The sequence below is a fragment of the Plectropomus leopardus genome, chromosome 3, assembly GCF_026936395.1.
Source record: "Plectropomus leopardus strain MGB_pleo_1.0 chromosome 3, ASM2693639v1, whole genome shotgun sequence".
Classification (NCBI taxonomy): Eukaryota; Metazoa; Chordata; class Actinopteri; order Perciformes; family Serranidae; genus Plectropomus; species Plectropomus leopardus.
This window is the reverse complement of record NC_142178.1, coordinates 6,772,666-6,792,972: the sequence shown is the minus strand read 5'-3', so window position 1 is coordinate 6,792,972 and position 20,307 is coordinate 6,772,666. Positions and strand designations below refer to the sequence as shown.

The window sequence follows — 20,307 nt, the reverse complement described above, 5'->3', positions numbered from 1 at the left end:
GAAGGACTTAAAAAGCGCTATACATGTGCAGGTCCATCTAGGTCCATAACAATAATGTAATAATATTATAATTATTATCATTATTATTATTTTTCCCTGACGGCAAAAGCATGGTCACCTTTGGATTTACACCTCGACTTTAGAACGGTCAGAAGGACTCGATCTAAGACTGCAAACTGGCTCATAGGGGATCAACATCCCCATTATGTAGCTTGGGGCCAGTACCAGACAAGCTTTAAAAGTAATCATCAAGCAGAGATGCAAAATATAACTGGCTGCAGACCTTCTATCAGCTAAAACATGACAAGAAATACAAGCAGATTAATTTGTAACACATAAATCTACTCATAAACACAGCATCAAGAATGGTGTTTGTCACCGATTGGCCACAATCGAGAGTGAAAATTTCGTCAGGGTAACTGAGATGAGCCTTACGTTCTCTCTGGCGCGACAAAAAATCCACACAGCTTTGGTATCACACAAACTAATTTCAACGTAGTGTTTACTGAGGACTTTGCACCCTAATTTAAGAGAGAACTTACGCACAGCTGGTGCAACAGGCTGCTGGTGGACATAACTCTAAGTCCACATGCTAATGGCACGGCCTCTCATAAACTGGTGTCATCTGTGCCATTGTGTTGTGTGATCAAACTGCACATTTTAGAGTGTCCTTCAAAGTGGTTAAGTTTTTAGATCAGTGGAATTTGAAAATATGATGGCACAGTGCCAGCATTTATAATGTGATTTATTTCAGTGGAACTGAAAGCGGTGGATCATGTGGTGTGTTAGACTTTTGCAAGACTGTGAATTTGCCTGTCACTGTTAGTTTATGTCTTCTCATTATTTGCAAAAAAAATCCACACAGAATAACAGGTGACTAGGCACTATGTGTCTCAATTAATAAAAATGTGGTGTTCATAAATACCTGGAATTCCTGGTCCAGTTTTTTCTCTATCCAGTCTGTCACATGAGCCAGAGTGACCTCTCTTTCTCCCAGTTTAGGTCGGGCCTTCAGTTCCAGGTGAGGCGGCTTCCTAAAGCCATACCTATGACAACAAAAGGTCAAAACAATTCATGATTTACAGACAAACACTAACAACTTGACAGATGAACAAACTAAAGCCATGCAGAGTACTTTAACCACCAGCAGAGGGCGATCCTCTGCAGCACACAGATAGATATACTGTATATCTGTACTACCTGTCTGCCATGCTCTGTTTTATTTAATATTATAACCTATTTTTATATACTGTCTCACTGCTGTGGTGCACTGCATGCTTACATACATGCATGCAGAAATGCCCTGTAACCGTCTGCTGTGCTCCTTTCATGTTGACTGTCATTTGTGGCTGAATGGATGTGTGATGCTACGATTGTTGTATGCATGTGTTGGGTGTATGTGAATCATCTGCTGTTTTGGCTAAGTCTACAATATCTCCAGGGGGCAGGAGGGGATCAGTTCATCTGGATTGTTCTTATGCACTGTATCTGCAAGACTGCAATGCTTCTTGTCCTTTTGTCCAGTGATCTGTGACATATGTACACAGCCAACATATGTGTGGAATTTTGCACTTTGCACATAGACAAAGCACCTTGCACCATGCACTTAATAAAATGTACATGACATACAGTGTACATTGCTACTGTTGATGCACTTTTGTATGAATTGTTGTTTTGTCTTTCTTTCTTTCTTTCTTTCTTTCTTTCTCTTTCATTTTTTCCCTTACAGCAGTACAGTAGAGTAGTTTCTGTTGTTTTTTTTAGCGAAAAAACTCTGACAAGGGAAGGAGTATGGATTTTTTATATGTGCCATTTTTATGATGTGCCTGTAAATATGTTGGATATATAATTGTCAAAGTATTTCTTTTTAATCTAAAAAAAATCTCTCTTTCTTTCTTGCTGTCTCTCAGTTTCTTTCTTTCTTTCTTTTGTTATTTTGTTCTTTCTCTCTCCTTTCTGTCTCTTTAATGAATTATAGTTGTTCTTATTACAGATATTCTGCTGTATATGTTTCATATGAATTATCCACCATTCAGAAATATAATTATGTGCCATGTGACTCACTACAAGTGCAATATGTACTATATGGCTTTAGTTATGGTGGACACTTAATAATCTGTCTTGTTGAGCTTACATGTGTACAGGTGCAACTCTCCCTATGTGCAGATTAATGCCATCTGTTGTATGTTTCTGTGTCTTATTGTTTGTGCTTTATGTGTTCTTATTATGTTTTCACACTTGCTGTGACACAAATTGCCCTCTGGGGCAAATAATAAAAACTGAACTGAACTTAGTGTTGACACGAGAGAGGATGCTGGCTAATTCAGAGTCATCTGAAAGTAATTGTTATCAACAGAGTTGGCTGTGTTTTCCATCTGTGGGAAAGTGCCATCTCAGAAGAGCATATGATTGTTTGTCATATGATTGTTTGTTTGAAATTCACTTTGCACAGCATTCCAGGAATGAGGCAGAAGAACAACAACACATACCATATCCTGTCAGTGGGTGGAGGGGGTATGTTGACAGCCAGCATTCCTTGGAGTTCCTGCAGCTCCACTGTAAGCAGGAGGGGTGTGTTAGACACCTCCTCCATCTTCTTTTTGATGAACTCTGTTTCCGTGGCCTTCTGGAAGTATTTGGACTTGGTGATCTTATCCACGAAGCGCATGATCTTGCTGGGTTTGTGGCCTCCCACCAAACTGTCATTAATAAAAAGAGGGCTAGGGTTGAAGACGTACTGAATTGCTTGTAGCCAGACTTCAATAAAAAGAAATGACGTTTTCAAAAGTAGATTTTGTTGTCAAGGAAGTGATTTAATAATGAACACCTGGTCATGTCTGCCAAAATCCTCTATCTCAGTTTAAATAATTCTTCTTCATTACTTTACTTTCACTGTGACGTCATTTCAATGTTTTTAAACACAAAGCTATTGTTCCATTTTTTTCTTGAATGATTATTACATAAATATTTTTTTAAATATTCCATAATTACATAATATTCCCTAAAATATACTCATCTCACCCCTCTGCTCCTGTGGAGTCATTTGAGAGCTCTGAGGAGTCTTCCTCATCTGATGAGCCAGCACTGGATGACTCTTCATCACTATCAGCCAGGCAGTAAGTCCGTGGCCTGTGTCTGCAAACACACAAACACAAATGGATTAGCACACATGCACACACAAACACACACCTACATGCATGCACTAAGAGACAGACAGACAGACAGACAGACAGACACACACACACACACACACACACACACACACACACACACACACACACACACACACACACACACACACAGAGTTCTGCAGTGTTTTACTGCACTACATAAATGAATTCTCTTGTGTTACACCCACAAAACAATGAATAAATGAGGTATGGAAACAATCACAAGGTAACGTGCACGTCTGGACACATTACTGTTTTAAGAAAGAATTCAGTGACTTAGATGAGAAAAATAGTGCCATCAGCACAAATATGGAGCATATTTAGTGGATCGGGTAATTCGGTGCTTCAGTCAGAGTTATAATACTGAAAGTGAATTCAGGTATTTGGAGTGGGAGAGAAAGTATAATTGACTGTATTTACTCTGACATACTGTATATGAACATATTCTGTTCCTCTTTATCGCTGGGGATGGATTCAGGGGAAGATAGTACACAGCCAGTTACACAGACAAAAGCACCAGACACACTGAGGTATCAATACTTAATAAACATATACAAGTAAAGAACGAGTTGCACAGACAACATCATTGTTAAAATTTAAGCAGCACTCACCAAGAGCAGATACACATCCGATTTAACAGCCGCATAAAGGTGGAAACCAGAAGTTAGAGAGGGAACAGCAGAAAGAAGAAATAAGAAATAAAAGACAGCAAAGACACAGAAAGCTGAGTGAGAGCCAAACAGAATGTGGCAGACACCTGACTGAGACATATATATTTTTAATGTCAATAGAAGGGGAAAAGAGGCCATCTAATCCAACAAAAAAAACATCTGGAGGTTTTTCTAAAATGTGTGCCTTTGACTGCCTCACCCATCTTTGCCAAATTCCCCAAAGCGGAAGCTTTCTCCCTCCTTGCCCAGGCGAATGAGGTTCATCTTGGTTTCCAGGGTCATCAGGAAGGAACCGCTGTAGGAGATCTCCAGGTCAAACCACAAACCTGCAGGGACACACAGCGGGCGTTAGAAATGTTGATCTGAGAGAAAATTAAAGAAGTGAAACTGTAGAGTGGAACATTTGAGGATATGAAACAGACTGCTCCACTATCATATCACTGCTCTATTCAGTGCAGTTAGATTCAATTCAAAACAACTTGCTTCACTGGCATGTAAGCTTCAAGAGCAAAGTTGCCAAAGCATCAAAACACAACCACAACAACAGAAATAGGGACACTGACCATCAGTCATCTGAAAAACAAAAAAGAAAGAAAGAAAGAAAAGAAAATCCATGAGGTGCAGTAATAAATGAGAAGGCAGAGTGTGAGCTGTGAGGAGATGAACTCCAGCTGATATGCGTTGTTGTGCTGGTTGTGTTTTTTGGCTGTGACATGCACTGACATATCTTGCTGCTTCTATGGCGCTGACACTATTATCTACAAGTAGATTTTGCATTTCAATCTAGTCAGATGGTGCATCAAAATCTTGGAGTTTACATGTAATTTTTGTAAAGAACTTTTCTGATAGCTTCATATGTGCTACTTTGTAGAGCACTATATCTACACACAAGCTGAGTCAGGATACAAGAAAAAGTGTGACTTAACAGATCTTAGAAATATCCTCACTCTATCTGAGCCTGTTTACGAGAGATACTAAAAAGCAGCAGAGTTGACTCAGATGGCTATGAGTTTTAAGGCCACAGTCCTCCTCCCTGTCTGTTATGTCTCTCCATCTTTCACTCTTTGTCTCCCCACCTCTAATATCCTTCCCTTACTCTCTTGCCCTTTCTGTGGCACCATCAGTATCACAGAAGTGGGAACTCTCCATCAGACTTTATTTTCTTGATCCCTCAGCTTAGACGAGAAAGACGGTGAACGACTTGGCGGGGGGGGATCACAAGGTCCTTTGAACAGAGAAGAAACAGCCCCTTTTGATATCAGCAGGGGGGTTCGGGGGGCTGCATTAATAAGACTCTCCCTCTCTCCGTCTGCTCCAAAAAACCTGCTATAATCTGGATTATACAAACTCCTCAAAAGCCTCAACTGATAGCCTGCCTTGCACAGGGAAAGCTATGTGCACTGTTTTCCTTTTTTTCTGTCTGTTTACAACACGGGATCACATGACCTTGTGTACAAATAACCCAGCATAATCATGAACTTGGGTGTGGTTTCTCTTTACACCATGGGGAGGCAGCAGATGACACAGGAAAGATGAATAAGGTGAGGTGTGAGTGAGTCAGAGGAAGATGGGCCATTAAGAGATTTTGAACCAAAACACAGTGCACTTTGAACAAAGACAGAATGCACCATTTAGTACACGGCTACCGAAGTCCTTAAAATCATGAATACATAGCCAATAGGATTGCTTCCTATGATCTAAATGTAAATCAAATCATTCAAATATTTCAAAAATGTTTTTTCCCTTCCTTTTTATTATCTGTTTTTTCCTTTGATGTTTATTTTATCTCTTATAGATAAATGTAATAATGATAATAATAATAATAATAATAATAATAATAATAATAAGAATAAGAATAAGAAGAAGAATAAGAAGAAGAAGAAGAAGAAGAAGAAGAAGAATATTTATTACTGAGTTTGTGACTGAGTTGCCTATTTCTCTCTTTAAATGTTTTCAGACATATTTTAGCTTACTGTTTAACTGGAATACAAGACTGTTTCTTGTTAGCTTCCATGGTTTCACATGTACGAATTCGCATTACGTCACCCACCAGCAGGAGGATTTATTGGTCTGATCTTTCCCCAGCAGTGAAACACTTCTTTAAGAGTGTGTGCTGCACATGCTGCAAAGACTTCACACATGCACGCTTGCATGCATCCAGAAATAGACATTACAGAAACTGCTGATTATGAATCATGAGTGTGTGTAAACATAAATGTGCATGGACACAAGCGTGCAGTGTACTCCTTGTGGAGATGTGTGTGCACAAAGACAGCTGGAGAGCTTCATTGATCCACTGCACTCTACAGGTTGCTTCCAGGAAGGAGCTGGGTCAGACAGGGTGAAGGCAGAACTTGAGACACAGAGAGGACACAGCTACTTTAACACCAGTGGAAATTTCAAAAGGGAAGCTGACCTGACCTGTTCCACTCAATGTTTTCAAGCCACCACTTCAAGGTTAAAGGCTAATGATCATAGACACACAGCAGAAAAGAAGGGGGGAAACATGAGTTTCTTTGCAGAGGTCTCAGCTATAAAGCAAAGAAACATGCACGGGGCTCAGTAAAGAAAATGCTTTCATTTATCTTTAGTCTCGTTTGTACCTCTTTCCTGCTTCCTGTCCCTTCCAAGAAATAGGTCTAAAAAGGAAGCACTTTGCTGTTTCGAGATTGACAGTGGGTGATCTGGATCAATTCACTTGCAATCTCAAATCAAAGAATTTGATAACATATTGCAGATGAAAGTGCAATTAAAGCTGACAACCTGTCCACAACATAACAGTGGCCTACATACACACTGATTGTGTTCAGAGTGGCTGTTGAGGTGTGTTTTGCCTGGAACGGCTCCAATAAATGCCATTGCCGTCTGACTTGGAGATGCAATCAATTTGTGCTCTCATTACAGGGTTATGTGAGTGCCGCAGAGATAAAAATGAGGCGGTGACTCACAGCACAGGAGAGAGGAAGTGGAAATAGTGAGACAAAAGAGCGAGTGAGGACAGAAAGAGGAAGATGAAATGAAAGGGAATGCAGGAGGAAGAGAAAAAGTTGGAGACTGTACATATGAAACGGCTGAAGAGACAGATCTGTCACTGGATGTGAGGGAGAATGAGAGAGACAGTGCGGTACAAAGGGATAGAAGGCTCATTGCTAATGCATGTCTAAAAAAGACATACAAAGAGCGTTCTGATCAAAAACTAGAGCACAGTTAGCTGAAAACTTCTGCGCTACTTGAGCCGACATAGTTGTGCAATTGCAGCAGGCGAATGTTCAGTCCCCCACAAAGACAAAGCCTCGATTTATCTGATCCATAGATAACTCAAAGACCTGCTACAGTGCTCAGGGCCTGACTGTACAGCTTGCTTTCAATCATGTGATCATGATGATGCGCAAAAGTCAGATGGGGTCAGGAAGTGTTGAACACTCAATTCAATTGTTGAGAATGGAGGAAAGTGAAAACACTAAAGCCTTAGATGGAACTGCACGCAGCAGTTATCATCAGAAATTTATAGACATATCGGAAATGATCCATACACTTTATGTAAAAGTGATTTTTCCCACGGGTTGACCGCTTTGTCTGGTGTGGAGGTGATCTATATCACAAATTACTTCTTCCTGCAGCACTCCAATTACATGGCAATCCAAATGCAGGCGTACAAGAGTTTTGAGGCTTATAACTATTTTGTGTGTGGCTGGGTCAACGACACTGGATCAAGAGTAGCACTGAATGACAGCCGTCTTGTTTTTTGGTGAGCATGTTTGCTTGAGAATCACTGTCTTTGTATTGCTATTTCCACTCTAAAGTACCTTTAAATGGATGGATGTAGCACTAGCATCAGGCTATGTGCTATCTATCTGTAGCTACTATTTTCTGCCTTGTTTGTGTTGGGTCAACCATTCTCAGAGGCGTTCACAAACTCAGCTGAAAACGTGATATACAAAACATACACAAGCACTGTCTGTCATTACTGCAAAAGTAGCTCTTTTTTTCCCTGATTTGATGAGTTGGCAAAGCTATAAACAGCACAAAACGCTGGCATTTTTAAAGCACTTCGTGCAGAAATCACGTCTTGCCCCCATCCACAGTTCTTCAGGGCGATGTGACGTCACGTGCAAACAACCTACTGAGGAGTTAAAACCTCACTACCCATCAGATTATATTCTCTAATCAAAGCTTTCCATTATGAAGTGATTCCCAGGATCTATAGCACACGACTTTAATAAAAGGTGATTTCCTCATATTAATCAAACACATGCTTTATCATAACACTTGCAACTAGAGCTGGGCAATAGTGGAAAAACCAAATATCACAATATTTTTTACCAAATATATATATACATACACACAGCACTATATATGTACTAAATCAAGTTCCACATAAAAAGGGCAGTAAAAAATATAATGAAACTCGATTTCTATATCAGCCAAATAACACAAATCTGCATTTCTTATTCTAAATTCGTATACCGTCCAGTTTAAACCATCAGTGGTAAAATGCCAGATCTCAACTAAACACAAAGGGATCTTTCCTTTTTAGTTAAATTATATAAAGCATAATTATCAGTGCCAAGTTCATATTTTACCATCCTAAATGTTCACGGTTTTGGTTTCATCTGTTTATTACCAGCCCATTGCTCTTTATACTGAGTAAGATTTTTCTGAGCATACAAATGTTAATCTTTTCCAATATCAAGAATTTGTTTAATGTACAGTAAAGTGGACATATAGTAACTAAATGGGTAAATACAAATAAAAGAGCAGTTTGAACAGTGTGGTTAGTTCCGAAAAATTAAATCACCTTACTGTAAAACATCTTTTAGAAGCAGGAAAAAAAGAACACTTGGGATATTACAATATCCAAAATCTTATTTTTCAATTTGTGTCCCAGCTCTCCTTGTAACTGCCCCATGCTGAACTCTGAGCAGCTCTACTGTAGGTCAGAGTGTCTGGCAGCAGCTGTAGTGGAGAGGAAAGGTCTGGATTTTTATTTAACTGGATCAGAGCCTGCAAGTAGCGAGCACGTCTCTCTACCCTCGAGGGGACCCCTGTCTGACAGGCTGAGTGGGTGTAAGTGCATGTTGGGCTCCAGTGTGATGCACAGTAAACCTCATTTTGCCCCTGATTACTGAATGGAGCAGATATTGTTGTTGGCTGCAGTTTTCCTATGGCTCACTGATTGCAACTGACAGAGCACCTGTTCATGGCTTTATCATTGCTGTAATCAAAAATGGGGGGAGGGTATTTTTCCATTTTTAGTTTTTCACACATGTATTGAAAGTTGCGTCAAAGCTGATTCAAATGTAAACAGAGGTTGAACCGCAAGCAGTTAATCAGAACACGATGATGGTGTGACCCACACTGCTGTGTTACGTTATCATTAGCATTCTGATTATCTGATGGTTAATATTGGAAGCGTCTCAGTCTGGACGGTGCTGTTTTCACTGACAGTCAGGTTGAGGAGCATGTCAGAGTCATCCTGACAAAGCCTCAGTGCTGTGATCTCATTAGTCACAGCAGGAGGGCTGGAGAAAGAATGGGAGCAGTGCACAGTCATGAGACAAAAGGTCACTTCTGTCCACGTGTGTGTACAGGCAGTAGATTGCACAAGTATTCACCCCATTTGACATTTCACAATATGTCTTGTACTGCAAGATTTAGAAAATTATATATTTTTTTCTTTGGACGTTGCCATGCTAATTTAATTTTATATCTGGTTAAAGGAACAGTTCTGATTTTTTGAGGTGGAGTTGTGGTACACATCCACAGACATACATAACAAACAGTAGATGTCAGTCGGCATGCCCCCTGTTTAGAGAAGCCGGCTGGAATCTGACACAGAAGTAGTTTTAGAATAGTTTTTTTTAACTGTGTGACAAGATGGTGAAGCTGCAGAGGGACAGAAATGCCCACTAAACGCCTGTGTGAGACAACGACCTGTGTCACAGACATAAGAAGCAACCATGTGTGCTCTGTAGATAAGAAAATTCTGCAAAATGGCTGAAGTCTTCCCAGAATATAGAGCACAGAGCTCAGTGTGGCCCGCAGTCAGCATAACAGGCCACACATGCTAGTATCTCTTTACAGAAATCACAGAGTATAAGCGCTTGTGTGTGTCAGAATGGATTTCTCTCTGACCTCGGTAGTCGATGGAGGGTTTCGATGCCCGAAGAATTCTGGGTGTGGCCGAGCCCATGTCCAGTTCTGTCAGGGTTAGCTCATTCATGAAGTAAGGCAACTGAAAAAGACAAAAGCATGCAACCTGAGCTGAGCACACTGTATGAGAGAAATTTATCTGCAGATTATGATCTCACTTCATTTGGTAAAAAAAAAATGTATATCTTTCAAAGAGTATGTAGGATTCCAGCTTGGATAAAAAAAAGTAAAGGAAATACAGAAACACTTATCATGAAATAAATTCAGGCGCATTCATGCACATATACTTGTCAACACAGACCAATGATATTTTTGATTAACTGTGCAGCGCTGGTGTAAATATTTGCTTGTTTTAAGCGTTAGTCCTGTGGCAGACTGGTGACTTGTCCAGAGTAGACCCCATCTCTTACCAAGTCACGGTTATGTTGCAGCACAGAGCAAAAGACATTATAAGGCGAGGCAAAATACTGAGAAATCACACAACGGAACTGAAAAGAAAGAGGAGTATGAAGTACCGAGGTGAAAGATGAGGTGTTTCTGTCTGTCTCTCTGCTTCTAAGCCCAGTGTGGAGCCTCTTGGGCCTTTAAAGAGCGGCACAGAGACACAAACTGACATTTGGAGCTTTTCTCTCTGTGTCTGTGTGTGTGTGTGTGTGTGTGTGTGTGTGTGTGTGTGTGTGTCCTCTGTTACATCATCTCTACTCTTTACTTTAAATTCTCCTATTTTTTGACTCTTTACATTTGAACAGTGAAAGACTGTCAGGGGCCTTGCTCCACTCACCCGGATCTTGCTGAGCTTCATCTGTATCTTCTTGGAGACCAGCTCAGCCCAGTAGGGTTCGCACAGGAAGTCCCAGAAGACCCGGCCAAGGGCCGCATTGACCCAGGCAACAGTGTCCTCCCCCTCCTCCTGCTCCTCCTCCTCCTCCCTGGGCTGCACCTGAGCTGAAGTGGTGCTCTGGAGCTTCAGAAACAGCAGGCGAGGTTATAAACATTAGAAGATGAGAAAATAAACCTCAGATCTTAAACCCTCGCAAACCTGGATCAACATCACTTTTCTTGTGACGCGTTCAGACGCCTTCACAAATATTTAAACTTTGGTGATCTGAGCAAATTGCTTTGCTTTCTTTTGAAAACATGGGGTAAAAGGGCAATAAACACCCTGGAAAGAAGTGTTCTGCAAATTGCAAGACATTTGTAGCTATATTTTCAGGTCATTTCCTTGGTTTTGATTTATTTATTTTTACATTTTTTACATTTTAGGGTTTTTTTCCTTCAAGTTTTTAGGTATTTTTTTTGTACTTCTTTCAATTCTTCATAAGTTGCTCATTGCTTTTTACAATGTTTTTTTTAAAAAAAAAAAATAAAGGCAGTTTTCTCAGGTTTCAAAGGGTTAAACAGACTTCTTAAACATTTAGCCCTATAGTAAGCCTAAGTTTGTCACCTAAGTGCCACCATACCATCATTTTAAATATATAATCAAAAGAAAATAAATAGAGAATTCCGGACATTTTTCCTTTTTTGAAAGAAGATCTGAAAATCTCCTCACAGCCAATTGCAAGTAATTTTCTTGTTATCTTTACAATTTTTTTTTTCAAATTTCCGAACATTTCTTGGGAAGTTGCTCCTTGCCTTTTTGTCTAAAGAAATCAAACCAGGTTTAAATGCTTGTGAAAAGCATCTAAACACAACAAAACAAAATTGATCCCAATCCATGTTCTAAAGGGTTAACAGTATAAATAGCGGATGAGCATGTTGTACCTTTTTATCGGCCCCAGGGCTGCTCTGAGGACTCTGGAGAACAGGGCTGGCAGCTGTAGGACTCACCACCAGCTGTTTTGGCAGTAAGGAGGCCATGTATACATTGTAGTCCATTAGCAGCTTGCTTCTGGCACTGCCTGCTGTTGTTGAGGACACTGAGGAGTCCTTTGACCTGGGCTGAGACGCCAGAGCTTCATCCAGACTACTGCGGCTGCTGCTGCGACTGTGAGAGCTCAGAGCTGAGGGCCATGGCAAACATCAGAAAAAAGCTAGAATTAGATGACGCATGCAGTTTTTGCTACCGTTTCCCAACTACTAAAACTTAAAATTACAAGTGCCATATCTCTGTATAGAGCATAAATATATCTGCACTAAAATAAAAACATTTACAACAAATTTAGCCTTAAAAAGTTGGATTAAGAACTAATGATATTCTTTCTTCTCTAAAATTCTCTACACTTGCGGAAGGAGACAAATGTGGACACAAACAGGGCTGTATGCAGGGTTTTAGAAAACCTGAGGTCCCAAAAACCAAGCTTGCTAGGGGGTTTCAGGGGCATGCTTCCCTGAAATTGTCTCCCTCCCTCACGATCTGGATTTTAAGCGTTCTGGAGAGAAAAATTGGATAACAATAGCTTTAAGATCAATGTCAGTGGACAGTGGTATAAATAAAACAAGACACATAATTGGATGGAGGGGGGGTCTGGGGGTTCCCCCCAGAAAAAAAATTGTAACATTAAAAAAATCCCCTTATTTCTACACCACCTTCACTAGTCAAGATTAGTTAGATTGAGGCTGTAGAGAACACTTAAAATGTGATGCATTACTATATATTAAACAATCCAGCCTTAAATAAGAATGAAAAGCTCATGCTTTAGGTTGAGGTTTAGGTACACTGTGCTAATAAAATCTCTCCTGGCTGCAGGATTCTGGCTTTAATATTAACTGTGTGCTATTAATAATTTTATTTAAGAAAAAAATTTTGAGTCGGCCTGCTCCCTCTACACCTGCCAACAGCCTACCAACATTCCTAGTTAGAAAAGGCTTGAAAATAAAGCAGGGCACTTTGTCTGTGGCCCCAGGCCCCCAAATCACTACATCTGCCTCTGGTAATAATAATGAGAGCTCAGCGCAGAGCGGCTGGATGAGATATAGAGCTATGCATCCCGGTATATACAAATAATTCCATCCTAAATGCGACTAAAACTAAAACAAAATGCTCTGTTGAAGTCTTAAGAAGTTAAAACACTCAGACATGTTGGTGCTGGGAGGGAAAGCTCCGGTCCCGTTGTCTGTCTCCCTCACTGGAGTGCCGTCAGACAATCAGCTGTTTGATATGAGATCACATGAGTGATCACACATATTTCTCTGTGTGAGGAGATGGACACGCGGCGTGCAAGATTTGAAATGGGTCAAAAAACGTTGAGTCAGTGCGTGCAAGTTGGCAGCCCTGCAGTCAAAAATGGGCACCAAAAACAGGGACGGGAGGTCTGATCACCATACCTAATACCCGAGAAGCACAGCATTTAACAAAGATTGCATACTGAGGACAGGAGCACTCCCCTCACCACCAACCCACACACACAATCAATGACTGTTATCAAAGGAGCAAGTTGCTCATTCTCTTGGCATCATATTATCTTTGCAACACGGACATTATCTTAAGTTTTACACCCTGAAAAAAAATGCAGAGGTCCCGACCTCTGTGAACTCAATGGTAGATACGGCCATGGACACAAACATGAGTTTTGCTCACCGCTCTTACTCCCTGCAACACTTGGAGCTTTCTTCAAGTCTGCCTTGAGCCTTGAAGCTGACAGAAAGCGCTGAAACCACTCCTCCTTCTCCCTCCCAGTCCTCCCAAACAGATAGAGGGTCAGGTCTCTGCTGGATGAAGACCCACGCTCCTGCGCTCCTCCTGTCCCCTCTCCTCTGTCCCTGGTGTTGAAGCTCTCACTGGACTCCCATCTGTCTCCCTCGGCCTTTGACATGAAGTCATCCTGTTTGCCAAGCTCAAGGCATATGGGGTATTTTTTGTTCCATATACGTTTCCTGGCCAGGCTTGGAGGTGTTAGATATACCTGGAGAAGGACAGACCCGAGTCACAAAGCGCTTGGTTTTAACACATTTACACCACATTTCATGGCTCATTTGAAGCTATACAAGACAGATTCCATACAGAATTTGTACTATATATGTACTATATAAATATTTGAACATTAACTCGTGATATGCTTTATAAGATCTACTCGTTCAAAACTACAGCGGACCTCAGTTACAGGGAGATTTGGGACAACAGTTTTCAGCTGAAATGAATGAAACGTACTTTGCTGTTGGTGAGGTCATAGATCTTCTGACTGATGTAGGTGACATCCGGTTTTGGTTCATTGTGTGAGGCACGGCGGGCGATGTTATGGTTGGGTTTAGACAAACGAATGATGGAGCCCTCCAACCTCACATACACAGAGTGTGTCAGTGTGGCGTGGTATGTCTCTGGGTCGTAGTTTGAGATCTCATTCATCCAGCCCTGCAGAGGAAACACCATCAGTTTACAGCATGTGGAATGAGATCAAAAGCAATCACACTGGAATACAGTTTGGATCTGAAAAATGCTAATTATATGTGCTGTGTTTCCTTCTCAATAACTGCAAACTCAGAACAGATGACAATCCCAAACTGCGCCTGGTAATGAGGCCAGTGCAAGTTGACACTGATAAGAGAGCATGTTGTATCCACTGTCTTTCAAAGGCAGCTTGTTGTCATTCACTTTCTGTGGTGGACTTTGAAGTTCCTCTGGGTAAAGTCAGCCCAGCATCCATGTTTAGCTCATTTGCTGCTTTGTTTCTTTAATAAAAAAAAAAGTGTTGAAGAAATATGCATCTTTAAGTGCGTTTTTGCCATTATTCACAGCACTCCATAGATAGAGCTGCACACAGTGCGATAATCAAGTACAATTCTCTTAAGTTCTCAAAGTTCATGCAATGTTTTGTGTTTCATATTTTAAATCCGTGGTATGTTGCTTTAAAGTATACATTTGGTGTGGCAGAGTTAAGCACTGTTGATTCAAATTCAGTCCTAAAATGCACGTAGGTGTGAATGGAAGTTTAAATAGGGCTGCACAATAGGCAAAAAAAAAAAAAAAAATCACATTGCAGTCGTTTTGACAGATATTGTGATTGCAATATGAGTTGCAGTAGTGGGAATGTTAATTTCTGCATTTCATTTTCACTGTTAAAAAAACAGATGATGGTGTTATTTTTGCTGTCAAAACCAAACAAGTATGTTCCCTTTTTTGTGTAGAGTATGATTTGTAGGTTGAAACACCTCTGTAGCACCACAATGCGCATGTATAATGGTATGCTGTGACTTTTTTTTATTTTTTTTTTTAAGTTGTACCTCTCGCAATTTGGATACTGCACTTGGCCATTTTGCCAATATTTTGGATTAACTGTGCAGCTCTGGTGTAAATATTTGCTTGTCTTTATGTGTTGGTCCTGTGATAGGCTGGTGACCTGTCCAGAGTGGACCCCATCTCTTGCCAAGTCAGGATCTAATTGTAATTTTGTAATGCAATTTTTTTTCCTGCACTGTGTTCAGGTGCCTTTCACAAGTATTAAAACCTTCAAAATCGGAGTAAATTGGTTTGCTTTCTTTAAAAAACATGGAAAAGAAAGCTATGAGCAACTTGGCAAGAACTGTTCCACAAATTACAAGGAATTATTGGATTTGGAGTAATATTTTACAAAAAGCAAGGGGAAAATGTCCTAAAAACTGTATTCATAATTATCATTATTATATATTTAGAATTTTTCCCATAGTTATATTTTTTCCAAGCAATTTTAAGTCAGTTTCTAGTTTCTTTGTTTCCTTTGTTTTGTTTTATTGTTATTATTGTTATTATATTATTATTGTTATATTATTATTAATTATTATTATTATTATTATTATTATTATTATTATACAAGTAAAAATCATTAAAAGTTTAGAAAAGCCATCAAATTGTGTTTTGCGTAATAAAGTTTTTACAGTAATCTTCTGTGCACAACCCCACAGAGATGCAAAACAACAACAGAGATTAAAACAACCATCAAGAAATGCACAACAAGAGACACAAAATGAACCTAAGGAAATTAAAAATGGCCACAAAGGTGCAAAATGACCTCAAAAAAGTGCAAATCGACCCCAAAGAGATACAAAACAACCACACATACCCAATACAACCCCAAAAGAAACGCAAAACACCCCAAAAAGAGACACAATTACGCTTATGGGGCATCACTGTCAGCAGGTCGGTTTGGTACGGTCCAGTTAAGCATGCATTTTCTTTGCATTTCCATTGTAAAAAGTTGTAGATTGTACCTTTAGTACCTTTGGAACTATCCTCATTTTTTGCCACCCCTCTGACGGCGTAACGAGCACCCTGGTCCGCTACTAAAAGGTGGAGCTACAAAACTTCAGTTCCTTGATTGGTCAGTAGAGAATCAACACTTGCTCAGGGCTGAGCTGTGGCTGCTTTAACCACTGTACATACAATGACAGATTGTTCTGCATTATTAAACTATAACTATAAAATGAAAGGATGTTTCAGCCTGCAGCAGCAGTAGCTGGACACTGAGAAAAAATATTTCATCCTCTGGGCCTTCTGCCATCAACCTTTGAGGAATATTTACTTGTAATGTTACTCAATGCATAAGTTGAAGACTTGAATCCATCAGCACACCTTAAATATGACACTCTGACCACTCCATCTGTGTTTATTGTCTCTCTTGAATGACAGACACTATTAGCAATGAGTGCATCTTTAAGTGTTTAAAAAGTTCAAATTAACTGCCAGTGGACTGTGTGAACTGCATATATTCTAATCCTCTCTTAGAGAAAAAAGACGTGTTGAAGCACTGTTGTTCCGGTGCCATCCAGCAGCACTAAAATCCTCTTCTTGTCTGACAAAGATTCAATGCACTAATCCGCTATTTATCAATGCCAATTAGAGAAACTCTCACTCAAGCCTGCAGCCCCATTCTGTGGACGATAAATGGGGTGCAGACTTCCCTCTGTATCACTGGTGAACACTGAAATACAATGAGTGCTGCTAGATGGAGCAGTGAGTGATAAAAACCCCGCTCACATGTAAAAGTATTGTCTACAGTGGAAACGCTGAGCACATCTAGTGAGGTACATGTTTGTAATTGTTATTTTTAGTTCCAAAGTTACTACACTGCAAGCTTTTGATAGAAACACAGCTTTAAATAGCCTATAAGTCAACGCGATACATTTAATTTACTATGATATATGTTTCTTTATTCTTCATCCCTAAATTCCCACTCTTTCCGAATGCATGCCAGCCAGCTGAAATCATGTTTGAATGGAGTTTGAATATTATGTATTTAAAATATAAGTAGGGCAACAAGAAAGCATTTTTATAATGGTTCTTTAAAAATCCATTAAAAAGGTTTCAAATTTTATCCATGACAATGTGTGGGAGCCCGCAATACAATGTCCTATGAAGAGAGAAGTTTATATTGTGTGGCAGGGGGTGTTGTGTGGATCAGCTTAACACATCACAAGTTTCAGAAAAAATCAAAGTTAGGAAGAAGTAAACTCTTTTCATAAATTGTCTCATAATGTAATGTCTTATGAAAATCTGTTAAACATGTTTCTGTTTCAGTAGTGATTTGACATATCAACACAAGAAGTCCAAATCAACCAACCAACATTACATATGGTGTTCAAGGCCTTTGCAACATGACAAAATGCACTAAATATTTATGAAATGAATATTCACTGACCTTATATATTTCTGGTTCCTTGATGTCCAATTTGGTCAGATTCCACAGCTTCCCATGGTGTCTGGAATGTCTAAAAGTACTGCCAGAACGTTTTGGTCCCGTCAGCCACACAACACCGATAGCTAAAAGAAATCCAAACCCAATCCCAAGCAGCATTCCTCTGACATAACTGGGTAGAGGTAATACAAAATACCCATAGACCAGCACAGTGAGGATGATGAGAGTATAGTGTGGAACACTCGGCGCCGGCTCAATACTTTCAGATTCATCTTCACTGCATGGTTCAGTACTACCACTTAGTGGCACTTTAGTTTGACTTCCAGTTCCAGTATCATCAGTTCTATCACCACCGTCACCATCTGTGTTGGTGTAAGTCTCAAAGTCCTCACTGTACAGGATGCAGAAGTCCTCGTCCTCTTGTTTAGCCAGAGCGGACATGGAACATTTGTCCAATGACATGGAAAGTAAAGATTTGTTGGGGCTCTTTGTGTCAATGGAGGAGGCAACAGGTGATTCAGCCGGACCAGAAGGCCTGCTGTTGGGGCTCTCTGCCTCGAGGTCACCTCCTTCTTCCTCCTTGATGCAGTAATTGTTGTTGCTCTCCAGGTGACCATTGATAGAAGTAAGATTTGAGAGTTCGGAGGCACTGGCAGAGAGGGCCTTGGGTCTGTAAATACTGCTGCCAACTAAGCTGCCACTCTTTTCATCCATGATCTTACTGAGGAGTTGGAGCGGTTCAGAGATGGCCTCAGAGAGACGTCGCTTAGTGTCTTCGATTCTTGCCTCAACCTCGGAGACCTTGAAGAAGCTGCGGTTATCTGGTGAGGTTAATGGAGAGGAAGGGGCAGTTTTGGAATCGCCAGCTGACGACGTGGCAGCAGACGGCATCCGGGACTGCGCAAATTGCTTGAAGAGTTGCAGGTTAAGGCGGGATTCTGGAAGACGATAGGGTGTGGAGGAGGAGTCCTGGGATGTATCTGAGGATAAAGACTTGACAAGAGTCTTCATCAGGTGCCGATGCCTCACTGTAGGAGCAGAAACAGAAGGGATTCCGTCACGAGCCTCAATGTCAGAGGAGAGAGTCTTCACCAAGCTGAGGAAGGGTTTGTCACTGGAGGGAAAGCTCAAAGATTTAGTGGGAGAGGGATTGGAAGTGGAGCCTTTTTGCTCGGGGATACATGATGACAGAGTGTGTGTGGGAGAGCGGTTGGTGTGATGTCTAGAAACTGGTGAAAGTTTAGATGATTCAGGCATGACAGCAACCTCAGCTGCGGAGTCCACTGGCTCCCCTTCAAACATCTCCTCACTTGCTTCTAAAGCTGTCACAATGTTTGAGTCATCCTGTGTGGCTGAGGTAGTAGAGTCAGTTGCCCTGTACAAATCTTCTTCCTCCTCCTCTTCCTCCTTCCCAAGAGCTGAGAAGTGGATGGTGATGGTGTCCTTCGATGGCGATCTCTGGACATGGAGCTTGGGGGACAAGGCAGGCGGCTGTTTTTCTGTGGGGTGAGCGCTCTCTGCATGGCTAGGGTGCCGGCTAGTCATTGCAGTACTCCCACTGAGTCACAGTCTGCATAGAAGGAGAAGAGATTACATTAAATTATGGCTGGGATGATAAGTCAGCTGTTAGGTCGATTGTCAAAAATTATCTGCAGCTTTTTTTGATAATCAAATAATTGTGTAAGCCATTTGTCAAGGAAAAGTGCTAAAATATTCTCTGATTCTGACATTTCAAATGTGAGGATATGCTGCTGTGCCCCATCAGATATGACGTTTAATTGGTTATCTTTGTATTTTGAACTGTTGCTTTGACAAAACATGACATTTGAAGATCTATTCTTGGCATTTTACAGACAAAGCAATTCATCAAAACAGTTGGCAAAATAATCGATAAAGAAAATAACTTGTTTGCAGCGGAATACTGTATTCAGTATATCTGGGAACAAGACTGACTGTGGTCTCCTATAACTCCAAGCGTTATTATTTACACCAGGATGGGAAAAATGAATGATAAACTGGAAAATATGACATAAATGGGAAAATACTAAAAATCTGGGTATCCCACATCTTAATTTTTTTATTCATGGTGGCCTGCAATGATGAAAACATGTGCTGCCACAAACCAATTTTCCTTTTTTTGGAGTTAGACCGTTCAATATAAAGGGCTACAGCATTTGGTTTACCGCATCACTCTCTTATAGCACAGAGCATACCCTGAGCACAGATGGAGCAGCAGAGCGCCAGGCGCAGTGAAAGGGAAACTTCATTGTTTAATCTGCTCGGTCTAAAAGTTTGCTTTTTTCAGCAGCTGCTTCTCTCATCCATCAATCTGATCTGATCAGCTCTGACCGGATTAACAGGTCAATTATCCACACAACAACTCTAACTTCTTAAACTGTTGGAAGAAAAAAACAAAACACAAACATATGAGTTCCACCCATCCCTTATTTACAAACAGTAGATTATTTTTTTATTTACAATCCATGTAGGAAACATTAGACAAATGTTACTTCTCGACCTGTGTTTAGTATGGAGAACACCAAAATGATCTACCCAGTATCAAGAGGGCCTAAATCAAATGTGGTATATGGTTTTATTGTGATATTTTTATGTCTCAGCACAATCCCTAAAAATTTCAATAAGTTATAAAATAAATTTAAGAGCTCAACATTTTGAGAAGTAGGATACTCTTTTTTTTTCCTCTGAGAAAAGTTTTTTTGTTTGTTTTTTACGATTGCCTTTCCCTTATTTAGACTGTGAACCAAACAA

The 20,307-nt window shown here is 40.4% G+C and overlaps 1 protein-coding gene across 3 annotated transcripts in view; it reads right to left on the bottom strand.

Moving 5' to 3' along the window:
• The window catches only part of LOC121941936 (testis-expressed protein 2-like), a 42,116-nt gene that overhangs the window by 3,130 nt on the left and 18,679 nt on the right, over positions 1–20,307 (bottom strand). For 2 of the 3 annotated variants that reach the window (XM_042484955.2, XM_088075435.1), the window contains exons 3-12: positions 17,542–19,108; positions 14,082–14,282; positions 13,512–13,836; positions 11,756–11,994; positions 10,776–10,958; positions 9,977–10,076; positions 4,041–4,167; positions 3,022–3,135; positions 2,490–2,699; positions 926–1,046 (exon numbers count right to left, since the gene is read on the bottom strand). In XM_042484955.2, the coding sequence (XP_042340889.2) occupies positions 926–1,046; positions 2,490–2,699; positions 3,022–3,135; positions 4,041–4,167; positions 9,977–10,076; positions 10,776–10,958; positions 11,756–11,994; positions 13,512–13,836; positions 14,082–14,282; positions 17,542–19,083 (3,162 nt within the window). In that variant the 5' untranslated portion in view covers positions 19,084–19,108. The remainder of the gene's footprint in view (positions 1–925; positions 1,047–2,489; positions 2,700–3,021; positions 3,136–4,040; positions 4,168–9,976; positions 10,077–10,775; positions 10,959–11,755; positions 11,995–13,511; positions 13,837–14,081; positions 14,283–17,541; positions 19,109–20,307) is intronic. The other variant, XM_042484956.2, reaches the window with a different exon arrangement.